This window comes from Biomphalaria glabrata, unplaced genomic scaffold (genome assembly GCF_947242115.1).
Source record: "Biomphalaria glabrata unplaced genomic scaffold, xgBioGlab47.1 scaffold_20, whole genome shotgun sequence".
Lineage (NCBI taxonomy): Eukaryota > Metazoa > Mollusca > Gastropoda > Planorbidae > Biomphalaria > Biomphalaria glabrata.
Window position 1 is genome coordinate 629,188 of NW_026602928.1, and position 12,142 is coordinate 641,329.

Here is a 12,142-nt window from a genome sequence, read left to right on the forward strand (position 1 = left end):
TCAGAAATGTAGAAAAACGTTTGGCACCCGGGGATCCCCGCAGACAACTCTGAGTGAGATTAAGGCGCTGATCAGTTGAGTGGCGAAAGTAACATTTTATTAATGCAAAATGTTGAGAAACACATTGACATAAGCGCTCGCGCGCTATTCGACACATAGGGCTGCAAGCTTTTTCCACAGCTACTTTCTGTAACGGACTTAGTTTAGTTCTTTGAGAGCTAATTTATGCCCAAACTGTAGTTCTCTACAAGCGTACAAGTATTATAAAGTACACTCAACGAAGGAGTAGAAAATTAGTATTTATTTACTGCAAACAATATAAAATATAATATAATATATTACATAAGGGTATCATGACACATCATAGCATTACCCCAAATATTCAGTACGCACACATAGCAAGAATAATAATATAACATCTCCTTACTCTAGGCATAATAACCGAAAAACAATCACCAACACCCTACTCAGACAAGGTCAGCTTTCTGACTAGACGGACCACAGGAAACCTTATTGTCCCTTCCCCCCTCCCTTGAAAAACCCCGTGCTAAAAACAATATACAACTCAACTAATAAAATAAACAAACACACACACACACAATTTCACTTTTTACACACCCCTCTCTTGACAATATACAATTGGGGCATTTAAATAGCCCCTCAAATAACTAACCTAAGTCCTTTACACTTTCCTCTTGAATCGGTGTGACACCATGATTAAACGTTGACGGCATGTTTTTGCGCTCCTCTTTTCGGCTTTCGTGTTAAGGATGACTTAAGTAAACATGTTTCGTCTTGTCTAATTGTCACAGTCTTAGTTGACATTGCATGATCTAAAGTTCACGTCATGTTAAGAGTTTAAAAGACACGTGGAATTCCTGATGTAGAAAACAGGAAGTAGAAGGAATAAAGTTGACTTTGAGTTCAGTCAAGTCAAGTCAGTAAGGTTTTGCTCCCGGTCCAGGAAGGTTGGACGTTGCTTCCTGGACTGGTGTATATATATGTATATAGGATGAAAGTCGATGGACTAATGATTGTTGATTAATAATATTTGAGAGTTGATTTCATTACGTGCTTATTGAATATTAAGGTATTATTCGTATTTCAATGGATATCTATAGTTGAAGCTCCAGTGTCACTAGTAGTAATTGTTCTTATTGTTACCCGCTGAGATGCGGACGTGATTGATACATTTGATACCGCTGCTATGCGGATAGGATTGTTTATTATTTCTTGACTTGTAGCACTAACAAGGAGTGCAGTGCATTATTATTGTAGTAAAATAAACTTCATGTTTGTCTGCTGAAACGAGCTTCAGTTAGTTTATAATATTCGTCTTGTCACGTGTCTATAGTACTTCAGGAAGCAAGAACTCAGCATTACACATTGACACTAATGATGTATCTCACAAATGTCAATCGACGTTCAGTCGCCTCTTTCCGTAGACGGCGAATGCCTGTGCTGGAAAATATTTCTCTATTGGTAGCATTATCTCAGTATGTTATTCAAATGATCCTTCTCAGCCGTCACTGCTCAGTCTTTTTCCAAGGTGGCGTTGGGACAATGATTGTTTTGAGTAGGTGGATTTCATCTCCAAGCTAATTGATTTGTTTGTTCAAATTGGCCGTGCTTTTTGAAAGATGGCTTTCCAATCCGTGATAACACTGCCTAAATTCGGGTGTAACAAATCAATAATTTAGCTTACAGTTTTATTGTTCAATTTTAAGAAACAAAAAAACCCCACAATAGTTGTTTGTTTTTAGGGAGAGATTTCGTTTTCCTTGGGTGACACCGACCCTAGTGACGCCACTGAATCTAGCCATGCATGTTAATCAATAATATAAACTTTAGCCTACTAAGTAGTTGGTTATCCTGGCTGATACCACACTCTAATTTTTAGTACCCATTAGAGTTTGGTGGACTTAGAGGTATCATAAATATTCTGAATCTCAAAGCCCTTGTCTTTACCAGGTTCAAAAGTCATGTGTTGTAACCTTCAGCCATTAAATCACCTAATTAAAGATGTAGTGAAAGAAGTGTATACTAAAAAAAAATGTATATGGGTTAAATACATTCTGTCGCATAATAACCTCAAAATGAATTTTTAAATTTTTTTTTTTTTCGACCACATTTTTCACCTGCGGTCACATCATTATTTTTCTTTTTTTATGAAAATTAAACATATTGAAAATTTTTGCAGCCTATTACCTATGATATACTATCAATAAACTACATGTGAAAAATTATTAGTCTAAATTATACAGAACTAAAGATTTTGAGATTCTTGTGGACAACATGCACCTAAAAATACATTTTGAGAAAAACGCATTTAAAGTTTTTAAAATGATATAAAATATTTATTGCAACCATAAAAATGAAAAAAAAAAGGGAATATTTACATAATATAACATAATAGATAATAAAAAAAACTATTCATTAAAATTGTCTGATTGATAGATTGGACCTTCTAGAACCTCTGCCCGGTGCTCATGCTCAATTCTTTGCTTTTTCAATTTTTTTCTCCTGGACACTAATGTGATTGATCTTTTTCTAACAACAAGCTGTAGTTTGACATTTTGCTTTTTCTCACTAGAAGAAATGTTCTTTAGTGTCCAGGGAACGCCTAATATGTCAAAAACTGATTTAATGCCATTATTGAAGGCTAAAACAGCAAGGTATGTCGCCGTCCTTAGTTTTTAATGTTGCGAATTCTGTTTTGGGGCAATTTGCCAAATTAGGGAATGAAAAGATTCATTGGCCTTTTGTGTTCCCATTCTTGAACATGTTTTTAACAGATCTGTGTCTGTTATAGGAAATAAGTTTTCCTATTTCTGATGTGATGGTCTGATTATGTTTTTTGTATGGCTGTTTTAGTGCCTCTGATCTCTTAAAGTGTGACACCAAGATGTAGTGCCATCAGAACACAACCTGTGGTTATGATCTAGGTCTGAGCTCATCATATGAAAAAATGAGCCCATAACAGCCAGCTTCATTTTTTTGAATGTCAGGAGCATTTTGGCGCAGAACTTTGGAATAGTTATTTGTAATTTTTTCAATTTTTGGCTTTGTAAGCCTATAATTTAGTTCTTTTTTGTTAGACATTTTTAAATTGTTCAAAGCATTAAACATTCTTTTTGAGATGTGGTTAATACAGTCCTCTTTTAAGATTTCTACATCATATCCTGAGTTGGTAATGGCAGATGAATGTGATTTACTATCGCCATCACACAGCATCATGCCATAAACAAGTTTTCTGATGCCACAGAGTGAGAACAAATTTTGGATGCTGCTGCGGCCTCCATTGCATTTGCTGAGCCACTGAAGTTTTTTTGACACATATGCTTAGAGGCATCAAAATTTAGTTCTGCAGAGTTTGAATCACAAACACAGCAATAATTTGATAGGACTTCGGTGTCGATGACGAGTCCAGTATCAAAATCAATAACTGTGCCAATTCCTGAATGAGATGAGTGGCCCCTTTTATGCCAAGTCCCATCGAAAGAAACTGTAATAACAGGACAGCCTGTTGAACTTATTCTATCATCTGTAGTCAGAGGTTGTGAAATGTTTCTTCCATGCACAACAGCAGATGCCCTAATCATACATTCTTCACCAGCTTCAATTATAGCAGTGTTGACTATGTTAGCTAGATTGTTATAAGTATTTCTGTGCATGCAGGGCATACTCATAAGTCCACAAAACCTATCAAATTTAGAATGCGAGATTCCAGATTCTTTTAATGCAGCGACAGCGCGGACATTAATATCCAGATGAACATTATTACTTTTTTTTGAGGTCAAGTCAGGCCACAAATATATTTCACAATTTAGGCATTTGATTTTAATCAAATGAGCCATGCCTTTTGATTGTGTGATGCACATGGTTAATTTTTTGTCGAAGCAATGTGGACAGCACAACAAGGAGACCATTGTGGTCAATTCCATTGAATTCATCATGACGTATATGAAATCTTCAGGCAGCCTCTTATTGGTGTTATCAGCGTTAGTAATTGCAGTTAGAATTATTTTTCGTTCAGCTGCACTTGCAGGCTGCGTTGTTGCTGCTTCAGATCCAGCTGTATCCAAAACAGAGCTGCAAACAAATAAAAAAAAATTAGAGGTTCTTTAAAAAAAAATTCAATAGTATGAAAGTACACGTCACATCTATTTATGTACAACATGAAGATTATTTTAAATTTTATAATGCATTTTAGGAATCATATATTGTATTCATCAAAAGTAAAAAATGTAAAGTGACATGTTACATGTAGATCTATATATCATGGTTCATACAACTTTTGTGAAAATGAATTCCAGACATTTATCTTATGTTTTCCAGACTTACTAACAGTAAAAAGGATGGCTACCTGAGCATGCCATATGTGCTCTGGACTGCTGTATTCGTGATCTTGGGTTCAAACCCTGCCAATAACTAACCCCTGTCGTACTGTGGGAGGTTTGGACTAGGGTGTTATGATAATTTTCAATTATTAAGGAACATACGGTACAAGGGGGAAAAAAAGTCACTAATCTTGTAGCACTTAGACTTGGGAAATTTAATAGGCCCTATATAGTTCAATAGGCCTAACTTAGTTGTAAAATCTTATTCTTAATCTCATAACTAGTCCAATAGTTTTATTATTTTTATATAGATATTTAGTGGCGTAAACATTAGACACTAGTTAAAAAGTAAAGACTTATTTAGACTAGCCTAGGTTAGAGGGCCTACCTCTAGTAGGCCTATAATTCTATTGGAGGAGATAATTTTAAATAAAGATCTAGAGATAGATTAACTGTATTGAACTTGAAATTTAATTTGTAGTAGTGGCTTACTTATGTCTAATTCACAATAGGCCTATGCCTATGTGAATACTGACTTGTTTTTTTTAACGGGGTAAAAATTGATAATATTGATCTAAATCTATATCATAACCATACTAGATTATAATTATAGATCTATATGCTAAGTATGCTAGATCTAAATCTAGACTTAGATCAAGACTAAATCTAGTAGTAGATCTAGTATTCTAAGTCTTTTTAGTTTTTGAGTTTAGACTCAAGATCTATATTCTACATTGAATAGATTTGGGGAAAAAAAAGGGGGTGGGGGGGTAATCGTGCATAGATCGAGACTAAATCTAGTTGCAGACCTAGTAATCTAAGTCATTCTTGTGCTCTAGTCTTTTATCTTTTAGTTTAGACTAAGATCTAGATCTATATTCTATGTTGACTAGATATAATATAACTTGTTTTCTTTATTTAAATGGGGAGGGGGGGGGGGGGGGAAATCGCGCATAGATCGAGACTAAATTAGGTACTAAATCTAGTAGTAGACCTAGATCTAGTAATCTAATTTGCGCATGGATGAAGACTAAATCTAATTCTAGACCTAGTAATGGAAGTCATTCTAAAGGCCTAGTCTTTTAGTTTAGACTCAAGTGCGCATAGACAGCTGCCAAATAATTAACCTAAAAAACTAGGGGCCTTCGATGGGAAGTTTTACCGATCTTATAGGCATATTCTATGTTGACTAGATATATTATAATATAATTTGTTTTCTTTATTTAATGTGTGTGTGTGTGTGTGGGGGGGGTAATCACACATAGATCGAGGCTAACATTAGGCTAGTAGAAAACCTTGATCTATTAAGAAGTGGCGCATAGATCAAGACTAAATCTAGTAATCTAGTCTAGTAGAATTTAGAATTTAGTAGATCTAGTAGACCTAGAACAGATATAGATCTAGTAATAAAAGTCGTGCATAGTCATAGATCGAGACTAAATCTAGTAGTAGACCTAGATCTAGTAAACTAAGTCGCGAATAGATCGAGACTTTTAAATCTAGTAGTAGACCTAGATCTAGTAAGTCATTCTTGTTGCCAAATATTTTTGGTTTAGACTCAAGATCTAGATCTAGACTCTCTATATATATTCTATATTGACGTCATTGACGAGATATATTTGTTTTCTTTATTTAAAAAAAGGGGGGGGGGAGTTTCGCCCATGCATAAATAAATCTAGGCCAAAAACTTCCCGACCTTTGGTAGCCTAACTGAAATTTGATCGACCATCTAGATAATATAGAATAACATCTTCTAATCATCATCTTTTTTGAAGTAACGTCTGTATTATATAAGATAAGATAACAGCAGTCATAATAAACTAGTTACTAGTCTAGGACTAGATCTATTACTAAATCTGATTTAAGTCTACAGTACACCGTCTAGAAATTGGCTGGCATTTCACCGACATGCCGTGGATTGCGCATGCTTTCACAATAGATAGATCTAGAATCTAGTAGGCCTATTAATGGAAGCCTCTATGCCCAACTAGATCTAGCAGCCTAGCGTTTTACCGGTTACGGCACCTGAGGGCTGAATGACATCGGATTATTTTTTTTTCAAATTCCAGACATTTAACAAAATTGCATCGAAAAGTAGCAATTTTCCAGACTTTTTTAAGACTGAAATCTGAATTTTGAAATTCCAGACTTTTTCCAGACCGCGTACGAACCTTGATATATGTATTAGATCTTAAAAAAAAAAAAGACCAAGTTGAAGTCCTACAACTACATGATAATCTAGATTTAGAATCTAGATTCTAGATCTAGATGACTAGATGTCTAGATCTAGTCAATCTAGAATATCTAGTCATTCTAGTTCTAATGTGATCTATGTCCCTAATCTATACTAGATCTAAAAAAGGATAGATCTCTATGTTTGCAATCACTTTCATGATATTTATTTAATGTCTAGATCTATATATAGATCTAGATGTGATTCATTGATATGATAAACACGTTGACGTTGCGTTTGTCGAATTCAAAGATTGATGAAGCAAAGTGATTATCTCATTATTTTATGTGTAAGCACACGCTGGTCTAGTAAATAAAAAACTCTAGATTTAGACTTACCTTTGTAATTATGCATTTGTCTTTGAAGCATGTCTTCCTCTGGGCTTACAGTAACGTTTTTTCTTTCCAAACATATAACCTTTTGTTGGCATTTCTGAGTTTGAATAATGAATCGAGGCTTTCAAATGTTTACAGAAGAAGGACCGGTTCACGTCATGTGCGCATGCGTGTAAATTTTGTTGTCATAGTTACCAATGTAGCTTTGATAGTGCGCATGCGTAAATATGGCTTAGTGAGTGTGTATATGAGGATATAGGGAAAAAAAAGAGGTAGTGACGTATTTTGAAAGTTTATATTTATAGAATGAGAAACCATGCACATAATCGGAACTAGAAAAGTAGACCTTTGTATCGATACCATCTGTTAGGGATAAGAGCGTACATTAGCTTATCAACTTTAGCTTACAAAATGTTGATTTTTAACCAAAACATCAAAATTTTGCTTATACATCTACTTTTAAAATACAAAATTGATGTATAAAGCGCAGTTTTTTTAGTATTCTGATAGGGAATTCGTTTTCTAGACATTTTAAACTATTAAAATCAATTAATTTTAAAATATCGATATTTTTGACCTAGATCGATGTTTTCTCACTGTGCATCCCCCTTAAATACGCAGAAGTCCGATTTTAAAGATCCATCCCCAAAAAAAAAGCACAAGCCGATTTCAAATAGCCACTACAAATAACAAACAGGTCGATTCAAAACAGAAACTACGAATAATGTTCATATATGAAAAATGCACAAGTCTATTCAATCAGCCACCCCCAAAAGAGTAGAAGTTGATTCTAAATAACCACAAAAAAAAAAAACAACAAAAAAAAAAACAACAAAAAAAAAAAACAACATAGGTCCGATTCAAAACAGTCATTACAAAAATGTCGATTCCGAAAAAGCAATCACAAAAAAAAAAAAAAATGGATTACAAACAACAATTAATTTAAGAAATTTCTTGATTCGAAGACAAGTCTTATTAAGTCCTTAATTAAGATCATTCGGGAAATACCAAAAATAAAATACAAAAGCTTTAAAGCAAGCCTGCAGATTATCACTATAGGTTGTTCCAAGATTTCGAATCTGTCAACAACTGTTCTTACTAAGCATCTAGGAGGTAAAAAGAACCTGTGCAAGAAATTTCTTTTTAATAGGTGCGACAATGTAAGAGATTTCTTGGTTTTCGAAGACAAGCTTTATAATTTCCTTATTAAGTTGATTGGGAAATATCAAAAATAAAATACATAGCTTTCATAGCAAGCCTACGGTTTTTCGCAAATGGTGGTCCTAACGTTTTAATTCTTTCGAAACCCGTTCTTAGTAAGCATCTAGGAGTTAAAAGAAACCTGTGTACGAAATTTCACGTAAATAGAAGCGACAGTTTAAGAGATATCTTGATTTTCGAAGACAAGTCTTATAATCCCCTAATATTTATTTATAGTTGATTTGGGAAATACCAATAATAAAATACAAAGCTTTGATAGCAAGCCTGTGGTTTTTCGCAAATTGTGGTCCCAACGTTTTGATTCTATCAAAACCCGTTCTTAGTAAGCATCTAGGAGGTAAAAGGAACCTGTGTACTAAATTTCACTTGAATAGAAGCGACAGTTTAAGAGATATCTTGATTTTCGGAGACAAGCCTTATAATTTCCTTATTTTAAGTTGATTTGGGAAATACCAATAATAAAATACAAAGCTTTGATAGCAAGCCTGTGGTTTTTTGCAAATTGTGGTCCCAACGTTTTTATTCTATCGAAACCCGTTCTTAGTAAGCATCTAGGAGGTAAAAGGAACCTGTGTACTAAATCTCACTTAAATAGAAGCGACAGTTTAAGAGATATCTTGATTTTCGTAGACAAGCCTTATAATTTCCTTATTAAGTTGTTTTGGAAATACCAATAATAAAATACAAAGCTTTGATAGCAAGCCTGTGGTTTTTCGCAAATTGTGGTCCCAACGTTTTTATTCTATCGAAACCCGTTCTTAGTAAGCATCTAGGAGGTAAAAGAAACCTGTGTACGAAATTTCACGTAAATAGAAGCGACAGTTTAAGAGATATCTTGATTTTCGAAGACAAGTCCTATAATCTCCTAATATTTATTTATAGTTGATTTGGGAAATACCAATAATAAAATACAAAACTTTTATAGCAAGCCTGTGGTTTTTTGCAAATTGTGGTCCCAACGTTTTGATTCTATCGAAACCCGTTCTTAGTAAGCATCTAGGAGGTAAAAGGAACCTGTGTACTAAATCTCACTTGAATAGAAGCGACAGTTTAAGAGATATCTTGATTTTCGGAGACAAGCCTTATAATTTCCTTATTAAGTTGTTTTGGAAATACCAATAATAAAATACAAAGCTTTGATAGCAAGCCTGTGGTTTTTCGCAAATTGTGGTCCCAACGTTTTTATTCTATCGAAACCCGTTCTTAGTAAGCATCTAGGAGGTAAAAGAAACCTGTGTACGAAATTTCAAATAAATAGAAGCGACAGTTTAAGAGAGATCTTGATTTTCAAAGACAAGTCTTATAATCTCCTAATATTTATTTATAGTTGATTTGGGAAATACCAATAATAAAATACAAAGCTTTGATAGCAAGCCTGTGGTTTTTCGCAAATTGTGGTCCCAACGTTTTCATTCTATCGAAACCCGTTCTTAGTAAGCATCTAGGAGGTAAAAGGAACCTGTGTACTAAATCTCACTTGAATAGAAGCGACAGTTTAAGAGATATCTTGATTTTCAGAGACAAGCCTTATAATCTCCTTATTAAGTTGATTTGGGAAATACCAATAATAAAATACAAAGCTTTTATAGCAAGCCTGTGGTTTTTCGCAAATTGTGGTCCCAACGTTTTGATTCTATCGAAACCCGTTCTTAGTAAGCATCTAGGAGGTAAAAGGAACCTGTGTACTAAATCTCACTTGAATAGAAGCGACAGTTTAAGAGATATCTTGATTTTCGGAGACAAGCCTTATAATTTCCATATTAAGTTGTTTTGGAAATACCAATAATAAAATACAAAGCTTTGATAGCAAGCCTGTGGTTTTTCGCAAATTGTGGTCCCAACGTTTTTATTCTATCGAAACCCGTTCTTAGTAAGCATCTAGGAGGAAAAAGAAACCTGTGTACGAAATTTCAAATAAATAGAAGCGACAGTTTAAGAGAGATCTTGATTTTCAAAGACAAGTCTTATAATCTCCTAATATTTATTTATAGTTGATTTGGGAAATACCAATAATAAAATACAAAGCTTTGATAGCAAGCCTGTGTTTTTTCGCAAATTGTGGTCCCAACGTTTTGATTCTATCGAAACCCGTTCTTAGTAAGCATCTAGGAGGTAAAAGGAACCTGTGTACTAAATCTCACTTGAATAGAAGCGACAGTTTAAGAGATATCTTGATTTTCAGAGACAAGCCTTATAATTTCCTTATTAAGTTGATTTGGGAAATACCAATAATAAAATACAAAGCTTTGATAACAAGCCTGTGGTTTTTCGCAAATTGTGGTCCCAACGTTTTTATTCTACCAAAACCCGTTCTTAGTAAGCATCTAGGAGGTAAAAGAAACCTGTGTACTAAATTTCACTTGAATAGAAGCGACAGTTTAAGAGATATCTTGATTTTCGGAGACAAGCCTTATAATTTCCTTATTAAGTTGTTTTGGAAATACCAATAATAAAATACAAAGCTTTGATAGCAAGCCTGTGGTTTTTCGCAAATTGTGGTCCCAACGTTTTGATTCTATCGAAACCCGTTCTTAGTAAGCATCTAGGAGGTAAAAGGAACCTGTGTACTAGATTTCACTTGAATAGAAGCGACAGTTTAAGAGATATCTTGATTTTCGGAGACAAGCCTTATAATTTCCTTATTTAAGTTGATTTGGGAAATACCAATAATAAAATACAAAGCTTTGATAGCAAGCCTGTGGTTTTTCGCAAATTGTGGTCCCAACGTTTTTATTCTATCGAAACCCGTTCTTAATAAGCATCTAGGAGGTAAAAGGAACCTGTGTACTAGATTTCACTTGAATAGAAGCGACAGTTTAAGAGATATCTTGATTTTCGGAGACAAGCCTTATAATTTCCTTATTAAGTTGATTTGGGAAATACCAATAATAAAAAACAAAGCTTTGATAGCAAGCCTGTGGTTTTTCGTAAATTGTGGTCCCAACGTTTTTATTCTATCGAAACCCGTTCTTAGTAAGCATCTAGGAGGTAAAAGGAACCTGTGTACGAAATTTCACTTAAATAGAAGCGACAGTTTAAGAGAGATCTTGATTTTTGAAGACAAGTCTTATAATCTCCTAATATTTATTTATAGATATAGTATCCTATTATTTCCGACATTTGGATATTTCCGGTATTTGGTTTCGCCCTTACCAATATAAACAACCATATTCATATTGGTTTACGTTCGATTGACGACTGCTGATAAAGTTTTCTGTACACTACGTGTGGACTTATTATTCAACTTCTAAATCTATATGTAGGCAAAAAACTTAAAAATAAATAGACCTTGTAGATTTGTAATTCTAGATCTAGATCTAGAACTTATAAGACCAAGACTAAGCCGGCAAGCTAGGCTGAGAGAGGCCTTATTCCGGGCTATTAAATTAATGTGGCAATTCGATGATCAACTAAACAAATTATCATTTTTTTAGTCCTTGCCATAACTGATGTCTCTCAATCAAAACTTAGAAATAATTAGAAAAGTAAAGCCTATCAAAGCTTGCAATACACATGTGATCTAATTCTAGACTAGATCTATAGATTTATCTAGATTATCAACAGTTCGCTTTCACTTTCAGTGGATCTGATTTCACTACTAGATCTATAAGTATAACTACTACAAGTTGTAGTACAAGATCTGATCTAGATCTATAGGAAAGGCCCATCAGCGAAATGGCATACAAAGCGAACACCTCCCGGTATTTTTTATCCATTCTTATTTATTTCAAAAGTAACTGCAGAACTAATAAAATGGTGTTACAAAGACATTTTTTTACATTTCCCACATATTCACTTTTGTTTTCCCTCAATAAAATAAAGCGTAGCTAAAGGTCAAAGTTGACATGTATGGAAATTTCATTCTCAAAACATTTCCAGATAAACGAGAATAGGTCCGAACTTAAGGCGATTTGCATATTATGCTTCTAAATTGACGAGGAAATAGTTAGCTAGAATAGCTAAGGCTATTCATTCCGTTGAAAAAAAAATATTATGGGGTGTTCGCTCAAAAT

The 12,142-nt window shown here is 34.1% G+C and overlaps 1 protein-coding gene across 2 annotated transcripts; it reads right to left on the minus strand.

Annotated features, from left to right (window-relative positions):
• Nucleotides 1-2,141: 2,141 nt before the first annotated feature.
• LOC129924131 (uncharacterized) lies at nucleotides 2,142-7,712 on the minus strand. Of its 2 annotated transcripts, none has more exons than XR_008776061.1 (2): nucleotides 6,912-7,712; nucleotides 2,142-4,092 (listed from the first exon to the last, which is right to left on the minus strand). XR_008776061.1 is itself a non-coding variant. In XM_056017960.1 (2 exons), exons 1-2 carry the CDS (start codon nucleotides 4,372-4,374, stop codon nucleotides 3,234-3,236), a joined length of 867 nt encoding a protein of 288 aa, XP_055873935.1. In that variant the 5' UTR covers nucleotides 4,375-4,464; the 3' UTR covers nucleotides 2,188-3,233. The 2 variants fall into 2 exon arrangements, 1 of the variants encoding a protein (XP_055873935.1); XM_056017960.1 differs by lacking the exon at nucleotides 6,912-7,712 and adding an exon at nucleotides 4,367-4,464 and having other exon boundaries at nucleotides 2,188-4,092.
• Nucleotides 7,713-12,142: the final 4,430 nt, after the last annotated feature.